This window comes from Curcuma longa, chromosome 4 (genome assembly GCF_044706935.1).
Source record: "Curcuma longa cultivar G26 ecotype Majalengka, Jawa Barat chromosome 4, ITB_CL_G26_1.1, whole genome shotgun sequence".
In the NCBI taxonomy this organism is placed as follows: Eukaryota; Viridiplantae; Streptophyta; class Magnoliopsida; order Zingiberales; family Zingiberaceae; genus Curcuma; species Curcuma longa.
Window position 1 is genome coordinate 15,572,747 of NC_133864.1, and position 22,255 is coordinate 15,595,001.

Here is a 22,255-nt window from a genome sequence, read left to right on the forward strand (position 1 = left end):
AATATATAAAATTCTTCAACATATTTTTGATTTGTTATATTTCAGAATAAATAGATTTGGTTTCATTGAAACATATAGAAAAACATGATAAATAAATAAACAATTTAACAAATTTCAACAATTCTTTCTTCCGTCAATTAATTTATTTCCCTCCTTTTTTTAAAAAACCTTACACCAATCTCTACAGCACAATCTAGTGCAGTGGTTCTTTTAAAAGTGTTGGAGTATGGCTCATATTTGACCACCTACATACATAACGATGGTGTGAAGCATGGTCAAACCATGTCGGTTATTGAAAAGTCTGTGTCGACTATTGGAAAGTCTATTGCACGACCATGCCATAAAGTATGGTCAAGCCATGCTTCGTATTGAAAATTCATGTTTCAATAGAATACGATCGTGTTCTCTGTCGTCTTCTACTTTGGAGATGCTAGTTATAATTGAGGATGCAAACAATAAAGGAGTATTTGTGTCTTAAAACTCTATGTAGCTAAGATTGTATAAATACATATGATATGATGTAACCCTAATTGTGGATACTAGGGGAGAAAACTCTTCTCATTGAGCACACATCTTTGAACAATGCATCTTAAATCTCTATATTATTTTCTCTCTCATTTTTCTTTTCGATTGCTTTCAAATCTCATGTCGGAATTTGTTATGAGTTTCCATAACAAAAGGGTAGTCTAATGCACAAAACTCAAGATTTTTTAAAAAAAAATCTATTACATGTAGTTTTATTTTACATTGTAAAAAGTTATTTTCGTGATTCAAATCCGTGACAAAGACTCTTCTTATCATAGACTCGTCATATTGAATGAAAGCAGTTGAGCCAATTGATCTTCTCAAACACCAACAGCATTGATGAAGGCAGTGACTTGTTATCAACCTTCATGGGTACATATAGTTTTAATTAAAGGATGAGCTTTACACATGTTTAATAATCAATCATATATTAAAAAATATTCCAATCAAATAAATCCTTAATTTGTCCTTTTAGGTCATGCAATTGCATAGATTCTCCAACTCATTAAAATAATAATAATAATAATAATAATATAATGCACATGATTTGATTCATTACCCGGCTAATTAATGACACCTAACGCTTAAATGAATTAATCAAATTCACAACTAATGCAATTAAATTAAGCATTCTTTAACTCTCTCAATCGACTCTTATATTTTTAATCATTCTTTGATTTGGACATTCCACCTATTTATTTTCCATAAGTCTCGATATACTTCCTCACAATTTCCATAATTTAATTGTAAAAAATTTCAATTAATCTAGTTCTAGTATCTTAAATTAGAGTTAATTAAGTTCATCCCATTCTAAATGACAAGTCATTTGAAAAATGATTAATAAATATGGATCCATTTTAAGCAAACAATTTAAGATGAATTAGAATCGAATTGATGTAAACATGTAGGAAACTATTAGATTTGTTATGTTTTTTTCCTTCTTCTTCTTTAGTTGAATTCCTTGAAAGTGGTTTCAGTTTTGTATTAAAGCATATAAAAATGATTAAATGATGAGATGACAATTTCATTTCTTAGTTTGTGGAGAAAAGGAAAAAAAACTTTAGGAAGCATTTAAATTTTGTATTTAAATCATGTTTGAGCCAAAGTATGATTGAACATCAAATGAAAATAATGAATGTATGTGACCCTCTAAAATTTGTACATCATTATTTTTATTTTGATATTCAATCACGTATTAATTAAGATATAATTGAAAGTTAAGAAACTTATGATGATTTAGGACATTTAAGATGATTTAAAAAATTATATCTTAACATTCAATTAGGTTTTAACTAAAATATAGTCAAGTGTTAAAATAATATTAGCTCAATTCATAAGTATATTATCCATAGTGGTTAATTATATCATGGTTAAATTTTAATTATATATATATATAATCCTAATTTAATTAACAGTTATTTTGTTTACTTTGTTGTTAATAAGTTTAAAGAAATTTAATTTTTGAAAATTAAAATATTGGACTTGTGATCACTTGTATGACAATTTTGCCGATGCATTAAATGCTTCCTTTGCATTCCTTGGAAAGCAAAGCATCTCCTCAGGTTTTCTATGTAAATTGCATTACAACCCATTAATGTCATTCCATCTTCCCTCTTCCTCCGCCTCCGCCTCCTCCTCCGCCTCCACCTCATCGTCACCTTCAGTTGCAGAGAAGAAGAAGAAGAATAATGAGGAAGCTTTACACCCGAAGCCGAAGTCTCAAACGCCTCCTCTCCTCCATCGGAAGGAGGAGCAAGGAAGAAAAGTGCAAGGAGAAGGACGCCTCCGCCTCCCCTGTTCCCGAGCCGCTCGACGAGAAACCGCCGGCCAAACCGAGCTGGAGATGCTTCTCCTACGAAGAAATCTACAAGGCAACCGACGGTTTCCACAAAGGTCAGTCTTTTAAAGGTCTCCGGCCATGTTCCGACCAGCATTGTTCTTCAAAATACGATCTTGGCTAGTGCTGGGGTTGGTTCCGCAGATAACCTGGTGGGCCGAGGCGGGCACGCGGAGGTGTACCGTGGCGTGGCGGAGGATGGGCAGGTGATCGCCGTGAAGACTCTGATGCGGGCTTCGTCGGACGAGCGGAGGGATAAGGATTTCCTGACCGAACTCGGCACCGTCGGCCACGTCCGCCACCCCAACGTCTCCGCCCTCCTCGGCTGCTGCATCGACCGCGACCTCCACCTGATCTTCGAGTTCTCTTCTCGCGGCTCTGTCTCCGCCAATCTCCACGGTAACATCAGCACGAACCTAACAACCACGTGGCCACGACGACGATCGACGATGGATCAAAACTGTGTTCTCGATGTACTTACAGATGAAAATTCTCCGACGATGCCTTGGAAACTGAGGTACAGCATAGCGTTGGGCGCCGCCAGGGGACTTCATTACCTGCACAAGCAATGCCGTAGAAGGATCATCCACAGGGACATCAAGGCCTCCAACATCCTCCTCACAACGAATTTTGAAGCCCAGGTAGCAACCACTGATCTCTCGCTCGCTGCTAAATTAACCACTGTGTTCTCGAGGCCAAACCCAAAAACAAATCCTCCGTCTCAGATTTCAGATTTCGGCCTCGCCAAGTGGCTTCCCTCCCAGTGGATTTACCGCGCCGTCGGTCCAATCGAAGGCACATTCGGGTACGAATCTGCAACTTCGAGGTGAATTCGAGCTCAAATTAGCGATCCGATCAGTTAGCAAAGTGGATGACATCGACAGGTGCTTGGCGCCGGAGTACTTCACGCACGGTATCGTAGACGAGAAGACCGACGTCTTCTCCTTTGGCGTGTTTTTGCTAGAGATCACATCGGGAAGGAAGCCTGTCGACGGCTCTCACAGAAGCTTGCTCAGCTGGGTGTGTGCCACCTTTTTTTCCTCGCCATTGCGATCCATCAAGGCAAAGTTCAACCGCCAAGAACATTTCTGGTTAACCAGCAGCTTTAATTTGCAGGCAAGGCCCTTCGTGAAGGATGATTCCACGATTCCAATGCTGGTCGATCCAAGATTAGGAGATGATTACGACGTGGAGCAGCTTAAAAGGCTCGCCTTTTCAGCCGGTCTTTGCATCAGAACTAATGCAGCTCTGCGACCTTCCATGACTGAGGTAAAATTTGCTGTTGATACAAAACAAAGCCTGATTGCTACAGTGAACTGTGAAAGTGAGTTCAGATCCTCCACTAAATTAAGCAGGAAGCTTCACTGACTTTTGTCACTGCTTGTTTGCCTCTAGTCATCGCAAGCTTCCTTTTGTCCTTATTCATGGATACCTGACTTCAATATATGCACTAGGAATACTAGTCACAGACTGTTTATGACTGTAAGTTGGTTTTGTATAACTGCCATTATGTATATAAATAAACACTTACGTTGGTTTTGGCAGGTAATGGAGATCTTGGAAGGTGGCGAGATTTCACAAGATCGATGGAACATGCCTGAGGAAGAGGAGGAAGAGTTTTGGGGCTTCGACGATCTCGATGATGACGACATGACGACGACCATACTGATTGTCATACTGCATCTGCAAAGTCAACTGGAAGCTAGTGAACACAATTTTAGTAGCACTGATGTACATAACCATAGTTAGTAATGTTGTAAGGTTGATGTATTATCTTAATTTGAGTCGAGGCCTTCAATCACCAAATGCATGCATGTCTGATTGCTGTAAAGAAGGAACATTGAGGAGCCAAGTGGAGCAGGATTTATTGTTCTCTTTTGGATAGGAAAATGGAGCAGTTTTGAGAAGGTGGCAGGTTGTCAACAAGTGATACTAGTGAAGGCTAAATGATCAGTGGTGGTAGGTTTAAATGCCTACTCTGACTGTTTAGAGAGAAAAGTTTACATACCTTCCATTTAGATATTAGTAGAAAGACAACGCCATGGATGCTAGTAGCAGGTGATCAAACATGCTTCAATATCTCTTTTTTTTTTCTGAAATTTGAAGTCCTGAAATCAGAGGACCACAAAAGTCTAAGCTGTCTGCATGGGCCAAATGTATCGATCATTGTGTGTCTAAGCTGACCTCTTAAAACTTGTTAAAATCTGAGCTTCAGAACCTGCAAATAAATTTCAGCAACTGTCTTCATGCATTAATTGGGTGGAGGACCAACAAACCTTGTTGCGTGTTTTTATAACCAGATCAGAGTAGCTGAAATCAGTTAGATAACTGAAAACTTCGAATATCATAACCAGAAACCAGTAGAAACATTTAGGAACATGAATAACAGTGTGAAGAACAGATCTGCTGCTGCATGTTCCTGATGTTCAATGATCTTACATACGGCACCTGTGTCTTCCATCTGTCCAAATTTAATAGAGTAGCATTTTAGTAATGAGCCTTACACAGCATTTGAAATATCAACCCGATACTGATCTCTCTGTGATTCATCAGACTGGTGTACCTCACTTATTGCATTGATAACAGAACAATAAATAATTGTCTGCAAGTAATCATTTTTTTGTTGTGCAAAACTGCAAATGGCCTGTACTCAGAATAGTATGTACAGCCTAGTTACCATGGTTTACTACAGAGAATTGGAAAAAGGGTGGTCCAGATTACTGGCTGGTGCGGGAAAAGGGTGCATGAATAACTAAACCACACCTCAAAGGATGAGGTGATTAGTCTAATTGTTCTTGTTTACGTTTAGGAATGCAAAATATAATTCTCAGAAAGCTACATAAAGAATATACTGAGATTGCTGCCTCTAACTACTGAGTGTACAATGAAGCCTAACCTGTACATGGTTGATCCACGACTGATGTGCAAATTCTTTTATCCTTTTGCTCTCCCTGGGAAGGAGCCTCCATAAGTGAAGCATTCAATCCACTCCTTTATTTGTTTGTATGAATAAAAAAAATACTACAAATGAAATACTGAAATATCTAAGTGCTTAGTCATAGTTTACCTGTACATGGTAATGTAAATATTACAGGAGCTTGTTGTTTATGTTACAACAAGTTGCTCTACTTAAATCTGAGATAATACAATTAGATTCACCGAAACTATATCAGCTTTAAAGCAATTTTTCCTTGTGTACATTTACTTACACAACTTGACAAAGGCATCAATACTCATCGTCTTCATAATCCTTCCTCCCAAAAACTCTTCGGATTGCAGCAGCAACAGCACCAAGCACTAGAAATGCAACGAAGACGTCAAAGCCACCACCCACACCTACTGCAATGCCTGGCCCTGGCGCAAAGAATGTGAAAGGTGACCAGCCCCATCCGCCGTAAAAAGGTGCACCATAGCCATACCCACCAAAAAATGGTGGTGCGATTGGGGGGTTGACATAAATATTTGTCCTGAACAATAGCATCATCATCAGCCATTTCTGGTCCTTTAGTTGTAGTATCATTGTGTTAATAGCAAAGGTGATGTCTATTCTGCAACAAAGTCTCTGTGGATACCCATATCAACGTACTAGGATACATGAAGTAAAGCCCATGGAAACACAAAAAGTACTAAGAAATAATCACATATTGCAGCTTATAGTTACGGAACAAATACAAATTTGATATCACTGTGGTGTTCCCTCGCATTACATTACATATTCTCTATTTGGGGCGGAAGCAACAAGGTTAAACCTCTCCCAGTTGTGCTGTTATACAGTTTCATACTTTTGTATATTGGTGGAAAATCCACTGGACCTATCTAAATTACTTATCACTAAATCAAGCCACTCTTGGTTGACTACCCACTTATTGATGATGAGAAAATACTGATATTTTCCAAATGGTATGCAAAAAATAGACAACTTTTGGGGCTAATTTGTCATTGGTTCCAACTGTAATTCTCATAGCATCCATAACTTGTGATCTTGACCCCTAACCAGGAAATCTAAAGAAACGATCCCAAACTATTGCTGGGTCATTGTGATTGTTCTAGAATGGTAAGTGGGGAAATTCTCAGTCTTTTGAGCTTTATGGATAGAGCTCATTTACAGGGCTTCTCAGGAGTGCAGAACCTCAGGATCTTTGAAGCTATGCAACATCCTACCTCTTCTAGACAGCTATTCATGAACTCAATCGAGCTGCAGTTGTGAAACAAGCTTGCAGTCACTTACTCGGTGTTTTCAATTTCTTTCTTGTCTCTCATTTCATAAGTAAATATGTTCATCTCATAAACTCCATGTAAATGCAGTTTACTGTAAACCAATTAAAGTTAGTATATAAATAAAATTTCTAAGTTCCCCTCAATTTCTCTTCAAAAAAGAGCTTACTCGCACATAAATTATAGATGCTAATGACTGAGAACAGTCAAAGATGTACTAGCACTGCTAGTAGTTCATAACCTAAATCTACCAAACTGGAGAATAGAGAATATACCAAGTGGACTATACTTGAAGAATCTAGTCAAAGTTTTTGCAACTCAGGGCGACAGAATAGACTATGGTGCGAATACTAGTGCAAGAAAAATTGGAGCTCTAATGGCTTCTTTGCTGGGGTAGACCTTGCAATTTAGCCAAAGCAAATAAAAAAAATCACTTAATAAGTTGATTTACTAATCAGTTGCGATTCGATTACCTTGAGTTGTTAATCCGCGGACCGGAAACCCTAGGAGCGGCAGATCGGAAGGCCTGGCCTCCAACTCTGCCGCCAGACTTCGCAGCCGCCGCCGGATCCACACTACCGAGCGCAAGCATCCCAGCCGCTAATGTGACCATCGCCAGTTTCGCCAACTTCGCCTCGCTTTTCACACTGCTCAGTAGAAGAAAAAGGAGTACAATAAGATTCACATCCAATTTGCCAAGCATCTACAAGGAAGCACCATAAAAATTGTCGGTAAAAATCAAACCTTGATGCGCCGTCGTCGATGGAAGACCTGCAGGCCACCAGAAGGGTCCTGTGTAGCCTCTTGTGGTTGGGGAAAGGCGGGAGTGGGCTTCCAGTGAGGAAGGTACGAGGAGACGAGAGTAAAGCCATCGACTTTGAATAGAGAGCTGCTGCGTTCTTGCTTGCTTTGGCCGGAGATTTCGGACTCTCGCCGCTGATAATGTACATGGGTTTAATGGAGAAGCAGCCACTTGGCGCAAGTGTATTGGCCAGAAGAAATTTGATGGGACAGAATTCTCTAATATTTCAATCCTTCCTTATTTTTTATTTATTATTTTTATTTTAAACAAGATTTTTTTTATTTTTAATAATTCAACTATCCAAAGCATACACAACACAAGCAGAAAGAAGAAAAGAAAGAGAAGAAGAAGAAGAAAAGAAATGAGGAAAAAGATACGGATAAGATGAAGACCTCGACACTGATCTCTAAGTTGACTCCGGTGGCTCTTCGCCGGAGGTGCTCTTCTGGCTTTGACTAAGTTGACCTTCATCCTGCAGCGATATGACCGTCTCGAATGCCCCCACCAGAGCCCTCACCTTGCTCTTCCTCTTCTCCAACAATTTGCTCCGAGTCTCCTCTATCACGTCATTGCTTACTTTCTCCTCTTTCTTCTTCGCCTGCAAGAACGTCGACTTCTTAAACACCATTAGCGTCGGCGCCGCCTCCCCTCCATTCTCATCTAACGTCGTCATCCTTGGCTCTGCCCGCGCCGGCGCTGGAGCCTTACCGGCCTGATCTACCTCGACCTCAATCTTCTCCGTAGTTGACTCTGCGGTTGAAGATATGTCGCTTCCAGTCTCCTCTGCATCATCTCCTCTGTTATCCAGCACAACATCGACCGTAAATGGTTCAGGCATCGTTAAATCCATGCCTTCTGTTTCATCTCCTACATTTGCAAGTGATTCTCGGCGAGGTGGTTCGATGCTCTCAAAAGCTGGCGGTTCCTCGTCGGAAATCTCAAAAACTCTGTTTCCGTCGAGATCTTGCTCTTGTAAACTGTGCTGCTCTGGTTGTTGAGATTCTAAATTTCTGTTTTCTTCTTCAATGGCTGCATTAGTCTCAGTGAGTGTTTCTTCCTTTGCTTTTCCCTCGACGATGCCATTGTTCTCACCGGAGACATGGCTTTCCGAGGAAGTGGCGACGAGATGATCTGAGTCATTTGAAACTGATGGCTCCTCAATTGATGCTGCCCTTCGGGCAGCGTCGGCCGCCAAACTTCTGGACACTTTTTTTTCAGCCACGACGTTTCTCGCCGGACTACGCGCCTTCGCAGTCGATTGAGCCCCGCCAACGCCGGCCCTCGGAGCTCTGGTCGCTTTCTCTGATACGCTCCCTGGCTTTGAAGACGCTACGACCCGCGAAGAGGTGGAAGTGGCAGGTTTCGGCGCCTTGTCTTTGGCGGTCGCATTCGTCGTCGACAGCGACTTAAGAGGTTGGCGTGACGGCGACGGAAGCTTCTCCGCCGGCTTTCTCGCGCCACCCGGCGTACGCGATTTGTTGGCGGCTGCGGCTGCGGCGCTGTGTGTTTGCTGTGGGGTGCTTCTCCCAACTTTGGCGGCGCTGTCGGTGGTGGTGGATCGAACTAAAGGCTTGTGCTGCGGCGTAACAGTCGTCTCCCTCTGAGGCGAACCCAAGACCGACGGTTTGGCGGCCCGCCGCCGGCGAATCTCATCGGGACTGGTTTGAGATGATGAAATCGACGAAGTCTTCTCCTTCAGGTGAGTGCTTGCTCTTGAGGAAGCCATGCCAACTTAACCACTGTAGGATCGAAATTAATTCCGAAAAATTACTTGGATTTGCAACCCAAACAATCGAAAACTTTCCGTAACAAACAAGTCAATCAGAATAAATTAAAGAAAAAGTAAGGAAAAAAGATAATATATATCATCAACAATTCTTTGAAAAAGAATCTCTCCACAAAATCTCCCCTGTTTTCCCCCACAAAATATATCAAAATCCTCCTAAAGTGAAAACAGAACGATCAGAAAATCAATAAATTAGAGAAATATCATAATCTTTGCACCTGGAGAGAAACAATCATGAATCTACGATCCTCGAAGCGGAAAGGGGAGCAGGCGCTGGCCATTTTTAATTCGCAGATTGTTCGTTAGTTTTGTTGTGGGCGAGAGGGAGGAGAGAAAAAGTCGGGCGGGCTGTTTCCAACGTTTTCAACGCCATTTGTTCAACGATCGAGAGGATCTTACAGGGTCAACTTTGGATTTTTTTTTAAATTTTCCTGGACAATTAAAAAACTAAAAAAAAAGGAAAAAAAGAAATTATAAAGGGTAGCTTCGACTATTCAATTAAAATAAAAATAAGTCGAACTAAATTAATCAAAATAAAATTGAACTGAATTTTTTTAAATTAATCGAATTGATCAAATTTTTAAATAAAAATTAAAGAAATCGAATCGATAAAAAATTTATTAATTTAATTTTTGATCAAATTAATCAAAATAATTAATTATTTAAATATTATAAAAAATTTATCAATTACTTTACTTAGAAATTTATAAATTATATTTTTATTTTAATTAATTCAGTTAATTCAATTTAATTGAATAAAAATATTAAAATTAAAATTGAAATGAATTAATCGAATTAATTATTTTTAAAAAAAATAATTAAAATTTTAAAATAAATAAATTAAAATTTTAAATTCTATCAATTTATTTAATTTAATCGAATTTTTACTCACCCTACTCTATGCCATTTTAATTATTAGTTTTTTAAAATAATATTTAATATTTACCATTCTGATTTGTTAATGATTTTTATAATCCGGAACAGAATGAATTACAATATAAAGGGTGAAACGGTCATTCACAAACTCTAGGAGGAGTATTTTGTTTTAAAAAACAAACTATGGGGGCGATTTTGTCAAACTAATATTTCCCGAAAAAGTGAAATTTATTCCGGACGATCTCGATCGCTCGATCTCTTCCGCTACGTAACGAACATCCTTCGTGGCCCTCCAAAACCCTGTTGCGTTGTGCTCCTCCGACTCTGAGTTCCGGAATCGACGCATGGGCGACGACCGGGGGAAGCCCTCCGCCTCGACCTCCGCCTCTTCTGTGATACGAGACGGCGCGGTCTCCGGCGTGCTTCCGGAGGCCAGTGCCTTCGCTGTACACTACCCGGGATACCCTTCCTCCACCGAGCGCGCCATCGAGACCCTTGGTGGTCTCGCCGAGATTGCTAAGGTATTTATTTCGCTTAAAGCTTCGATCTCGAGCAGTCTGCATTTCTATACTCGCTGGTTGTAGATGTGCTTTCCTTGCCATTAGGCGCGGAGCTCGGAAGATACTAATTTGGAGGTTCGATTTCGCCCCGAGGACCCCTACTCTCACCCGACCTTCGGCGAGATCCGTGCATCGACCAGCCTGCTCCTCAGGATCAGGAAAACTAGGGGCGAGGAACAGTCGCACTGCAGCGGAGCAGGAGAAGGGGGGCCCACAGTGGAACTGCCGGGAGAAGAGAGTCTTTCGGCAGAGATTGTTTCACGGGTGAATCATGCTTATACTTTTGAAGGTGGGTCTTTCCTCTAGCTCAGCCGTTTACTTGTCTTTGGAAAGGACGTTTTATTTCCTTCTTTTTTTTGTTCTGGAAATGCTTAATATCTGGGTGGTGTTGCAGGAATGATAGATTACCAGTATGTTATCAGCGTTCATGCTGCTGAAGCAAGAGGAAAGAAGCGACCTTGGACGTCTGATGAAGAACCAGAACTAGGTAATGCTTAATGATTTTCTTGAATTTAACTTATGATTATTATTTTGGCCATGCTCTGAGTACATACAATTAGATACCGTTTTCCCTCTTTCCAAATTAACTCTTGGTTGCTAATTGCTATAGTCTAGTAGTTGACCATTCATTTTTTTTATACAGAACAGGATGGTATTGTTGACATGGATGGAACAGGTGTGATGATGTTAGTTCCGCCACTATTCTCACTGAAAGACAGGCCAGAAAATATAGTGTAAGATGGTCTTCTTGTAATTATGTATCACTCACCCTCTTTCTTAACTGACAAAGAACTATTTGCAAGCTTCCTCATTTCTGAATTCCTTTCCCATATGAGGCTCTCTGTATATGACTACTAGGACAAGTTGCAAGTAGCTCTATCATTCTTTGTGGCTTACAGTTTTCTTTCATGATTTAGCTATATTAATGTCATATAGTTGTTAATTTGTTGTCAAGGACATGGATGGATAACTTTCCATGTATTTAAATTTATTTTTGATTTACCAAAATTCATGTAAACATCACCTAATGATGTTGTACCTGGCATTTGGTTTGCTAAAAAAAGAACATAAATTGTTTTTTTTTGTAGAAACTTCATGTTATTGTTTTTGTTTTATTCTTGCAGTTTTTCCTTTAAGAACCACTTTTGATTTCGTATATACTGTATATCTTAACCATTGACTTGCTACTACTTCACATGCTATTTGATGCCAGAACTAATTCTTTTGCGGTTAATGCTATCTCATTCTAATTTTTTTTTCTTGATGGCATCTCTAGCGCCCAATGCTTATATATTTATGGAGTTGGATATCCTTGCTTATATGTACCTCTATAATGATGCAGGCTTAACCCACCAGCAAATTTGTTCTCCAAGAGCATTCAAAAGGGAGTCATGGAACAAAAGTGGGAGGTACCTTCCATTGGATTTCAGTGCCAAAGTATTTTTGGTGTTTATATACATATACATATCATTATTGACTATTCACATGTCATTATTCATGCAAATCTCACTTTTGCAAGCCAAAATCCCTGATGATTGATATTAGCATTCATACACAATGATGCATCACTCCATAAGGACATATAAGAAAAGACCATTGAAACGATATAGCATGTCTGAATTAGACTTATGGCTTCCTTAATTGTGTTGACTCTCAGGTCCAGTGATACCTGATAAGAAAGCTTTTCCATGAAGGATATAATAAATTTGTGCATGCTTAATTTCACTAATCATCAGCTCTGAATGGAGTGCAATGAAAACCCTAAACAGTGGGGATATAGCAAGCAACTTCTTTCATTTTTTCATAATGCTGTCAACAATGTTGTCAAGGGGGCCAAGTAGTCCACAATCAACATATACAAAATATCCTATACTTTTTTGTCTTTTCATGACAATATATAGAATCATGAGATTGAGCAAAAGGGTGCAAAAAAATGTTTTCTGGTTGTTTTTGTTGAACTTGATGTGACTTTCAAATTGATTAAAAACTTCATGTTATGGCTTATGAATCCTTGAACAGCCTTTCTGATATATCTTTGATTGTTTCTCTTAAACATCACATGTTCTACTATAGGTTTACTGAAGCTTGTTTTATACTTTTGTGGTGTTATCTTCCAAATTGTAACTTTCCATGGTTTTTTTACCCCACGGATCAGTCTGACTTTGATCTTCCATGCCTTATGCATATATCTCTTTGTTAGTAAATGTGTTTTCTTATTTTTGCAGATGGACATTGAGCCCTGTCTTGCAATCTCTTTTGACATAGAAAATATCCTTTTGGACATTTGCCTCTTAATATTACATAGGAACTTGTATGGCAATTCATCTTCTTGTGTTTTCTATTAAACTGAATTTTACTTGAGAATAATTGTTAGCAATCATTTGTTTGAGCCTACATGTTGTTTCTGATGAACAAAAGGCATTTCTTTTTACTCATTGGTATTAGATGAATAGATTCTTGACTAGGCAAGACAGATCATCCTATAGAAGAAGTCAATAAATCTGCTTGTAAGGGTTACTTATTTGAATTATTGTTTTCTGCGTACTTGATCTATCTTTAGTCTCAAAAGCTTCTTGATTACCTATTTATGTGGTGTTTCTTCAGCTTGAAATCATCTTTGAATAAGTTTCTATATCCAGTGTACCATTTTCTTTGATATGCTTCAATGTACAAATCCGGATACTGATCTCGATTTGCCAAACCATGAGTGTACAGAATACTCCTTTAATTCTAGTTGGTTTTCAACTTCATGAAGCCACTAGATGAAATCTGATAACAAATATGGTTCTAAACTGAAACTCAAGAGACCTTTTAATTCATCTGGATAGTGATATGGATATTGACATTCCAAAGCAGAAGTTAAGGATAATTAGCTTCTGTGATTGGACATGTTTAGACCATCTAACTTATTGCTTTTATTTGATCTATTTCTTCAAAGTTGGGGATTTTGTTACAGTCAAAATACTTCCCATGATTTCCATTGCATTCTTTCCTTTTCTCCTTTGTCATCCTTAAGGTTCATAAAGATTCCTAAATTATTTAACTGGGAAGATCACATTTCAAAAGACACAATTGAATGGAAGTGCCAGGTTGCTGTATCAAATCTTTTCAAAGAGAAACCAATATGGCCTAGATGGTCACTTCATGAGCGCCTACAGCATGATGGCCATCAGGTTTCTGCAAACCATCTGAAAAGGTACTTCTTTTCTTGTTTTCTAAAACATTCTTCACGATAGACTAGAATTATTGAGATGGCAAGATGATGCTCATATGGCTTAGTTTAAAATTACAGTTTATTTTGTGCTCATTGTGTAAAATGCTTTATATTTTGCTGTTATATTTTCATAATGATACATGATTATGACATGTTTGCATTTTGTTCATGATTTCTTGATTTTCTCAGGCTTCTCTTTAGAGCTGGATACTACTTCTCTACTGGACCATTTGGACGTTTTTGGATCAGAAAAGGATATGATCCTCGCATTGATCCTGAGTCGCGCATGTAAGAAACATTTCCTTTTCCTTAATTTATACTTTTTTCTTTCAATGAGGATTCAAAATACTTGATAGTGTGTTCTGTAAACCAACTGATAACTTCAACATCATATAATATACCTTTTGTACTACTCAACTACTTGTCTTGTCAGAAAATGTAGATTTGAAAAATTCTTGTCAGTTTGTGTATGGCAAAAAATATCGTATGCGATAACTACTATTACAGCATGTATCTACTTTTAACCTTGTGTATTCATGTCATTCATAAGCATGGTGCAGTAGGCTGATTGGCATTGAAATAATTTTTTTTTCAAGGCTTTGTGATATGCCTCTCAATCTCATGTTCTTTCTTTTAATATGGTTTTGGTATTATACTTGCTATTAGCTATCATTTCATGTGATGTTACATTGACTCTTATCCTTGTACATATCTTAATCTTTGAACTACGACTCTCAAGTGGTAACTCGTGATCTTGATTTTAATTCTTGTATCATGTTACAGCCTTCCGTTTGGATGTCAAGTCATTAGTTAAACTGCTGTTGCTTACAGTTACACTACATGATTGTTGTTAATTATTTGTAGTCTGCCCTTTTCCTCGCTGTTGTTCATTATGATTAAGACAATTTACATTTTCTCCTATTTTCATGACTGTACATAACTTGTCTTCTCAATTCATATTTTGATCCGGTCTACAGAATCTTCTGAATTATGTGATGTGCATTTATTGTCCTAAGAATTAATGATAAATTGCAATACTCGTCATACACATGAACTTGCCCTTGTATTTGATAAATGCCTTTTTTATGGATACTCGTCTAGTGAATGTCGTGGTGTTTATCCTTGCAAAGCGATTGTTTCTTTATATGGATTTGTTAAATGAACTTCAAAGGGCATCTAGTTATCTAGAAAAGTAACATTGTTGTAAATCCAATTTTTGTTCTCCTTCTGGAATTTTTCTTATGCCTTTCTTGTTCATCTGCTGGATATTTTTCTCATTTGTCATTATCTAATATTGCTTTCAACAGATTCCAGAAGGTTGATTTTCGAGTGCCTCTGCAATTAAGACGTTTTGAGATCGTGAGTTCAACAGCTGAGTGAGTTTTATCCGTCCATGCTGAATTTTCTCTAACTACTGTTATGCTTGATTGCAATTATATTACTTTTACTTTTACATGAGAGAAGCATGATAGATCTCCTTAGTTCAGTGGTTAAGGTAGTGGAATCTCCATAATTCATGGATATTCTTATTTTTGGGAGATTGGTAGCTGCTGTTCTAATTTTGAGAGGAACCTGAATTTGCAGCATCCTTAAATAATTGTAGAAAGTAAAAAAGTTTCATAAATTTCAGTACTGAATCATTGTTGAAACAGCATCTTCTGTTTCAGAAGCATTCTAGTCTTTCGACGAACTAATGAATAATCAATCATGAAAATGAGGATGTGAATTAGAATGAATACTATTCGAAATAGGCAATTTTTGGATGAAGTTTGTTCATCATCATCAGACTACCATCATATCAATTAGTAACTTTGTATGTAGCTAAGTAGTTCATATCTGCTAGAAAGGACACTTTTTCTATGATAAAGCTTACTTGAACTTTGTGTATCTAATTGAACATTCTAGCAGCTTCAAGCTTTCTAGCTGAAGTGTTTACCAAGTCAATTTTAACAAATTATTTAGGTTGGTACAATACTTTTCAAATTGCCTTGTAGGATGTTTCCTAATAGATCTCAACTTTGTAAAATCCCACAACTAGTAAGCAATAATCAAAGCTAGTTTTATACCCCATGCTCTTGTCCCATCAATCTAGGTTATTTTTCATAGCAGTCAAAGCAATGACTTATTCATGTAAAGATAAATATGCATTTGAATGCATACCTCGATAAGTTGTTGATTTTTCTTCTTGTTGGTTAGTGAAAAAAAATCCCTACTTTCTAATATGGTAGGATTGAACATGCACCGAATCAGACTCAGAAAGAACTTTGTCACTTTCAAGTATGGCCTTCTAAGACTTTCACTTGCTTGCAACTCGCCGAACTAGATGATGACTATATTCAGCAAGAAATAAGAAAGCCTACACAGCAGAAAACCTGTACAGTAAGTTCTGTCCTCTGTTTTTTTTTGTAAGTTAATGTTTGTGGATAAATCATTAACGATCATTATTAAATTATTCTTGAGAGTGCAAATTTGATAATCCTTTAGAGTTCAAGTAAAATTCATGCTAGCCTCTTCAACAGAAAACTTGTATTTGCAAAAGGTGTATCTAGTAAAAACATTACAGAACACAAATATTGTCATGTAACTATTATCTATAAATATCAGGATTTCAGAGTGTAACTGATGAATCATGTAACTGATAGATTTATATTAATGATTAGTTTCAAGATCTTATCTTCCATTATATTTGATGAACTTACTAGTCGGATTTGAATTAATCCTCGTGTATGTGATTAGCAAATGATGGTCTATGTATGGTTTAGTCCAGTTAGAACAAGTTTGAAACTTCAATTAAGGAGACAATCGCAGAAACTAAGGTTTTTATTTAATTAGAACTAAGGTTAAATATATGAAATGTAAATTTAGAAATTAATGAATGAACAAGGGAATAGTTATATTTAAGGTGGGTATTTAAATTATAGGTCTTAAAGTTGTGTATACATGATAGGAGCTTTTGAATTGGCATGATAACTTATATTTTGTTCACTTTAATCCGGTGCTACTATTAAAAGCTCATATGTAAGCCTCCTTATATAGTAAGGAAAAGCATGTAGCTTCCTCTTTTGCCCTGTCGATTGGCACGTGGGATTCTATGAAGTTCGGGTATGCGAGTGGAACTTAATGGCTTCCTAAGTGACTTCATCATGAGATGCTTCCTTCATTGGCATCTTCTGTGAGAAGCTGACTTCATCGAATAGTCCATTACATCAAGATCCTAACTGAAAGCTCACTCGGGAAGCTCCAAACCATTCCTTTATAGTGCCACGAGAAGCTCCACGTGACTCCTCCCCCGCGCCACTAGTGTAGCATGAGAAGTTGCAAGGTGACCCCTCCATGTTGAACCCTACTTCGCGCCTAGCTTCCTCCTCCACCGTTAACTCACATAAGCAACTCATGTTTCTCGAGTGTCATATTGTGTACCCGACTCATGTTACAGTGCTAGTGACAACTCTTTACTATAGGTTAAGCCTCTTGGTCTCCTTACCTTCTTTCTCCTCTTCTTCTTTCCCGTCCTCCTCGTAATCATCGTTTGAGTGACTGGCTTGTCAGCACAGATTGCATGACTACTTTCATTCCAGGCGGGAACTGCCTGGAATTAGATTTTAAACCTTGTAATTACCTATAACATTTGTGCTTGCAAAGCGCCTTTTTTTTTTTTTGGTGTAAGCAATATCTTTGTGCCTAATCCTATCTTGTCCATTTTCATAACTATTTCCCAGTAAAAATAAATATCATGTTTGCACTAGGACATATTTTAACATCTAAAATGCTTCTAGAAACTTTCTATTGGTCATCTCAAACAATGTTTTTTTCTTTTGTTTTGTTTTTGTGCAGTATGCATCAGGTTGGTTTTTAGGTGCAATTCTAAGAATCCTGAGATTACATGTTAGTCTTAGGTTCCTGTCGTTATGTCCAAATAAAGCTGCAGCAGCAGAGTTGATAAATTATACACACGAACTTATAGCAAAGTGCAAGAATGGACTTTTCAGCAAACAACAGAAGCCTCGAGTTGTAAAAGAGGATCAACTTGTAGAGAGAGGTTTCCTTGCCTTTTATTATATTGAGGCCTTATTGAACTGATCATTACAATAGCAGAGATGCTTTATTTTCTGGTGGAATATTGCAATCTATGTTATTACTTACAGATACTAATTGCTTGGCTGAGGTGAGATCTACCCAACGGAATGATCAAGGGCATGCAAATCAGGATGCTCTGGAGAATATTTATACTGACGATGAAGAAGAGGAGGAAGAACTCGATGGATATGAATCACCAACCCTGGTATATTGTCTTTGGTTTTTCCATGTAATTATGATTTTGATCTTTTATTATGTTAATTATCTGCTGTTTGTCATTTCTGGTTATAGGCACGTGAAGATGGCATCTTCCCTGATAATGGTATCACTTCTATCCTTAAGACTAAAGGTCTTTGACTTCTAATTCCCATTCACTACACCTTGTACTAATCATCTTCCCCTGCCAAAATCTACTTAGAAAATTCTGTGCAGTAGGAGTGAAATACCATTTAAATGTTTCCATGATTATTCATCCTGAAGAAATCAAAAGTCATTTGTGATTCTAAAACTTGCATGTTCAACAGTCAGCAATCCTTATTAGAAGAATTGTAACTGCAATTGAAACTAGATGTTTCTCATTCAAATATATAAATCGTAGTGGTGTATTTTTATATGTTGTGAATTGTAACAGATGAAATGGGAGAGGAAGTACCAAATGCTTACTTGGAGGAGCTCTTGCGGGCTTTTCCATTTAACAAAGGAACCGAGTATCAACAACCTGATAAAGCCCCAGGCGCCGACGGCAGCGACGGCGAGTACCAGATATTTGAACAAGACAGTGATGACAATGAAGATCTATTTGATGACTAGGGGCTTTCTCGTCTAACAATACCACACCATGTAATTACTCAGCTTCTCTTCTTTCATTCAAACATATAATGTCTATTCTAATCCAAAGCTGAAATTAGAGACAGTTCTTATTCAAAATTGCGATCTCTCTGCCAAAGTTTACCTCATTGTGAACTGTCAATTTAGTTAAATGTGTATTGAGTTTATATTTTAGAGGTGCCAACATTTAGACTGTTTCCAGCAGCACTAGCTGGAACTTTTGGATGTCATGGTACGTCTCTTGTCTTCATGCGTCTGTAACCTGGCCGGTCTGCCACTGACGCCGGGGCGCTTCTCTGGGCCACCTTTGCCAACCACCGGTCCACCTTAATATCTTGCGAAGCTATCGGTCAAATTCAGCTAGATTTTGAACCGCCGAAGCTGGTTAAAGTTGGTTAATGATCCATTGGTATACTGATTGTGGAGTGAAGTGATATTCGTATTTCTCGATTTATCTTGATAATCGATGGAAGCATTATCATAGTTAATCAAATATATGTTCTCAAGGCATAATTAAATTGATTACGATGGGATAAATTTGTTGAAATGGATATGGATTGAATCTCGATGAAACCGAAGTGATATCCTCTTCTCTCATAGTCAACTGTAACTTTTCAATTTACCTTTTTCACATATGATTGTAAAATCGATCAAGTAAGTCAGTTGGAATGACGAATTTCACCTTTTGCTAAAGTAGTTAATCAAATATCAATAGATCAATTCTTAATTATGATATATTATAAAATTAATTTCCTCTAATAAAAGAATAATCCTCTAATAGGAGTGACATGTCATTTATATTTTTTTATTTATTCTGAATTTTTTTGATTTATTTTAATGATCAATGATTTTTTTTTTAACTGAGACGATGAATTAATCGATTCAAAGGATTAATCAATTCTAGATGATTAAAAAAAATGATATATTATAAAATAAATTTGTGGGAAAACATGTCATTTAAGCTTTTCTATTTATTCAGAAAATCGATAGAAAATTCATTAGCTATAAATAAGCCCATCTACTCGTCGCTCTCCATCACAATTCTACTGCTCGGCGATGAAGAGCTTTGTGTTCCAAATCCTCGCTTCTTCGCTTGTCATCGTCGCCTCCGCCGGCAGCTTCTACCAGGACTTCGACGTCACATGGGGCGGCGGCCGAGCCAAGGTCCTCGACGACGGCCGCCTCCTCACCCTGTCGCTCGACAAGGCCTCCGGCTCCGGCTTCCAGTCCAAGAACCAGTATCTCTTCGGCAAGGTGGACATGCAAATCAAGCTTGTTCCCGGCAACTCTGCCGGCACCGTCGCCGCCTACTACGTACGCATTTACTCGCTTCCTTCAATTCATTTCCCCTGTAGATGATGAATATAATATAATATAATCCTGGTGCTTGTTTTGTTAATTTGCAGTTATCTTCTCAGGGAGCGACGCACGATGAGATCGACTTTGAGTTCCTGGGCAATCTCAGCGGCGAGCCTTACACTCTCCACACCAACGTCTTCACGCAGGGGAAGGGCAACAGGGAGATGCAGTTCAAGCTCTGGTTCGATCCCGCCGCCGATTTCCACAACTACTCCATCCTTTGGAACCCCAGACATGTTCTGTGAGCACTAAGACAAAAAAAAAAACACTCAATTACTACACTTTAACTAGTTTAATTTCATATGGTTCTTCCGTCCAGCTTCATGGCGGACGGGACGCCGATCAGAGACTTCAGAAACCTGGAATCTAGAGGCATCGCGTTCCCCAAGAGCCAACCCATGAGGATCTACTCCAGCCTCTGGAACGCCGACGAGTGGGCGACCAGAGGCGGCCTCGTCAAGACCGACTGGTCGAAGGCGCCGTTCACGGCGTCGTACAGAGGCTTCAAGGCCGACGCCTGTGCTGTTGCTGGAGCTTCCGGCGGCGGCGCTTCCGCGTGCGCTTCCATGGCGGCTAACAACAGGAGCTCCGGATGGTGGAACCAGGAGGTGGACTCGACGGCGCAAGCGAGGATGAGGTGGGTGCAGAAGAACTACATGATCTACAACTACTGCAGCGACCTCAAGAGGTTCCCTCAGGGACTGCCTCCCGAATGCTCCATTGCATGAAGAGATGAAACAGAGGAAGATCGGGCTGATTCTTTCTATCTATCTATCTAGCTGTTTTGTTTTGGTAGAGGTTTAAGAACAGGGTTGGGTTCTTGATTGTTGTTTGCTTGTCAATAAATTACTAGGATGTATTTAGATGTTGCAATATTATCCAGCAGTTGATAAAAGTTAAGGATGCTTTTAAATGGCTCTCGAAACATAACTGAGTTAATTACAGGACAATAGTTTGAATCTCAGTGAATAATATCCTCTTTCAATTTCTCTATGTACCCTTTCATAGATAATCATGGGATCATTGGAGTGACAAATTCAACCTTTTTTTATAAAAGAAAAGGATGCTTTTAAATGTCATATTTAGTGTTAAGTAGTTCTCTTATTTCTTTAACCAAAAGTGAAATCTATCATTTCAGCAGTCTCACACGGTCAATCTCACCATCATCTGTGAGAAAATAAATCAAGAAATTAAAGTTGACAGTGATGGAAGAGAGCATTATCAAGATTCGATCCTTATCCACTTCAATAACTCTATTCCGTCGTAACTAATTCAACTATATTCGAGAGCATTAAGTAGCTTTCTTAAAAAATATAATAAATCCCAATTAGTCCCATTGACTATCTCTAGGAGTAACCGATCTAGTCTCATGGAAATTTCTCACTAGCCACCAGAGTAAATCGAGAAGTGCACGCAGCGACCAGTTCAGATGCCTAATATTTAAGTAGCTATCCTAAAAAAATGATAAATCCCAATCAGTCTCATGGACTCAATCCCTGAGGGTGGCTGGTCCGGTCCCACGGAAGTTTCCCACCGACTACCAAGATAAATCGGAAAGTGCATACGGCGGCCAATCCAGATGCCCTACATCCTTTGATTGCGTTCCCCATTTGAAAGAAAATTCTTGCAAATACGCCGTAGCTGGGGATCGAACCGCAGGTCCCTGAGTCACAATTCAGATGTTTTACCGTTGCACCATTGCCCCGGGGACTTAAGTAGCTATCCTAAAAAAAATGATAATCCCAGTAGCCACATCTCTGGGAGTGGTCAGTCCGGTCCCACGAAAGTTTTCCACCGACCACCAGGGTAAATCGGGAAGTGCATACGACGGCCAATCCTAATGCCCAGCATCCTTTACTTAGTAAAGGATGATATTAAAGTCGACAATTTTTGGATGACGTCGAGATAGCGTCGACAATGACGTAAAGGTTTACGAGTGATGATATTAAAGATTGGGCTCACTCCATGAAGCAAAAGAGCATCACGTGACCATGCTACTTGTGTTGCAGTAAAATACAACGGAAGGAAAGGAAGAGTTGGTGTGCTTACTCACGTGACTCGTTTGTGTGTGGGGGGCACGAAGGCAGCAGGGATGTGCCCGTTCAGAGTCCGACATGGCATATGGCCACCAACTGAAGCTCAAAGCTGGCGATGCGACCTCATCCACTGAACAAAA

General features: G+C 38.7%; 4 protein-coding genes and 1 pseudogene across 4 annotated transcripts; 3 read left to right on the forward strand and 2 right to left on the reverse strand.

Annotated features, from left to right (window-relative positions):
- The first annotated feature begins 2,213 nt into the window (after positions 1–2,213).
- LOC141827911 (putative receptor-like serine/threonine-protein kinase At5g57670) lies at positions 2,214–4,268 on the forward strand (annotated as a pseudogene).
- Positions 4,269–5,337: 1,069 nt separating this feature from the next.
- On the reverse strand, positions 5,338–7,499 carry LOC141827912 (uncharacterized). Its single transcript, XM_074715252.1, has 3 exons — positions 7,322–7,499; positions 7,051–7,224; positions 5,338–5,829 (listed from the first exon to the last, which is right to left on the reverse strand). Exons 1-3 carry the CDS (start codon positions 7,447–7,449, stop codon positions 5,589–5,591), a joined length of 543 nt encoding a protein of 180 aa, XP_074571353.1. The 5' UTR covers positions 7,450–7,499; the 3' UTR covers positions 5,338–5,588.
- A 286-nt stretch (positions 7,500–7,785) lies between these two features.
- LOC141825980 (uncharacterized) lies at positions 7,786–9,105 on the reverse strand. Its single transcript, XM_074713246.1, has one exon. The coding sequence runs from the start codon at positions 9,103–9,105 to the stop codon at positions 7,786–7,788; it is 1,320 nt and encodes a 439-aa protein (XP_074569347.1).
- Positions 9,106–10,380: 1,275 nt separating this feature from the next.
- Positions 10,381–18,835, forward strand: LOC141826560 (uncharacterized). The gene is made up of 14 exons (XM_074713817.1): positions 10,381–10,562; positions 10,647–10,890; positions 10,996–11,088; positions 11,245–11,335; positions 11,944–12,010; positions 12,827–12,867; positions 13,624–13,797; positions 14,005–14,103; positions 15,123–15,191; positions 16,044–16,194; positions 17,650–17,854; positions 17,961–18,097; positions 18,184–18,214; positions 18,524–18,835. The coding sequence occupies exons 1-14, from the start codon at positions 10,386–10,388 to the stop codon at positions 18,700–18,702; spliced, it is 1,758 nt and encodes a 585-aa protein (XP_074569918.1). The 5' UTR covers positions 10,381–10,385; the 3' UTR covers positions 18,703–18,835.
- A 941-nt stretch (positions 18,836–19,776) lies between these two features.
- LOC141826561 (putative xyloglucan endotransglucosylase/hydrolase protein 23) lies at positions 19,777–20,883 on the forward strand. The gene is made up of 3 exons (XM_074713818.1): positions 19,777–20,034; positions 20,127–20,320; positions 20,399–20,883. The coding sequence occupies exons 1-3, from the start codon at positions 19,777–19,779 to the stop codon at positions 20,805–20,807; spliced, it is 861 nt and encodes a 286-aa protein (XP_074569919.1). The 3' UTR covers positions 20,808–20,883.
- The last annotated feature ends 1,372 nt before the right edge of the window (positions 20,884–22,255 follow it).

What these genes read in the sequence shown, in the direction of transcription:
- LOC141827912 (XM_074715252.1), bottom strand. Translation starts at nt 7,449, where the DNA reads ATGGCTTTACTCTCGTCTCCTCGTACCTTCCTCACTGGAAGCCCACTC. An exon ending in ATCGACGACGGCGCATCAAG is followed by an intron (nt 7,225 to 7,321) that starts GTTTGATTTTTA and finishes TCTACTGAGCAG; the next exon opens with TGTGAAAAGCGAGGCGAAGT. An exon ending in CCGCGGATTAACAACTCAAG is followed by an intron (nt 5,830 to 7,050) that starts GTAATCGAATCG and finishes GCTATTGTTCAG; the next exon opens with GACAAATATTTATGTCAACC.
- LOC141825980 (XM_074713246.1), bottom strand. Translation starts at nt 9,105, where the DNA reads ATGGCTTCCTCAAGAGCAAGCACTCACCTGAAGGAGAAGACTTCGTCG.
- LOC141826560 (XM_074713817.1), top strand. Translation starts at nt 10,386, where the DNA reads ATGGGCGACGACCGGGGGAAGCCCTCCGCCTCGACCTCCGCCTCTTCT. An exon ending in GTCTCGCCGAGATTGCTAAG is followed by an intron (nt 10,563 to 10,646) that starts GTATTTATTTCG and finishes CCTTGCCATTAG; the next exon opens with GCGCGGAGCTCGGAAGATAC. An exon ending in CACAGCAGAAAACCTGTACA is followed by an intron (nt 16,195 to 17,649) that starts GTAAGTTCTGTC and finishes GTTTTTGTGCAG; the next exon opens with TATGCATCAGGTTGGTTTTT.
- LOC141826561 (XM_074713818.1), top strand. Translation starts at nt 19,777, where the DNA reads ATGAAGAGCTTTGTGTTCCAAATCCTCGCTTCTTCGCTTGTCATCGTC. An exon ending in GCACCGTCGCCGCCTACTAC is followed by an intron (nt 20,035 to 20,126) that starts GTACGCATTTAC and finishes GTTAATTTGCAG; the next exon opens with TTATCTTCTCAGGGAGCGAC. An exon ending in TGGAACCCCAGACATGTTCT is followed by an intron (nt 20,321 to 20,398) that starts GTGAGCACTAAG and finishes TCTTCCGTCCAG; the next exon opens with CTTCATGGCGGACGGGACGC.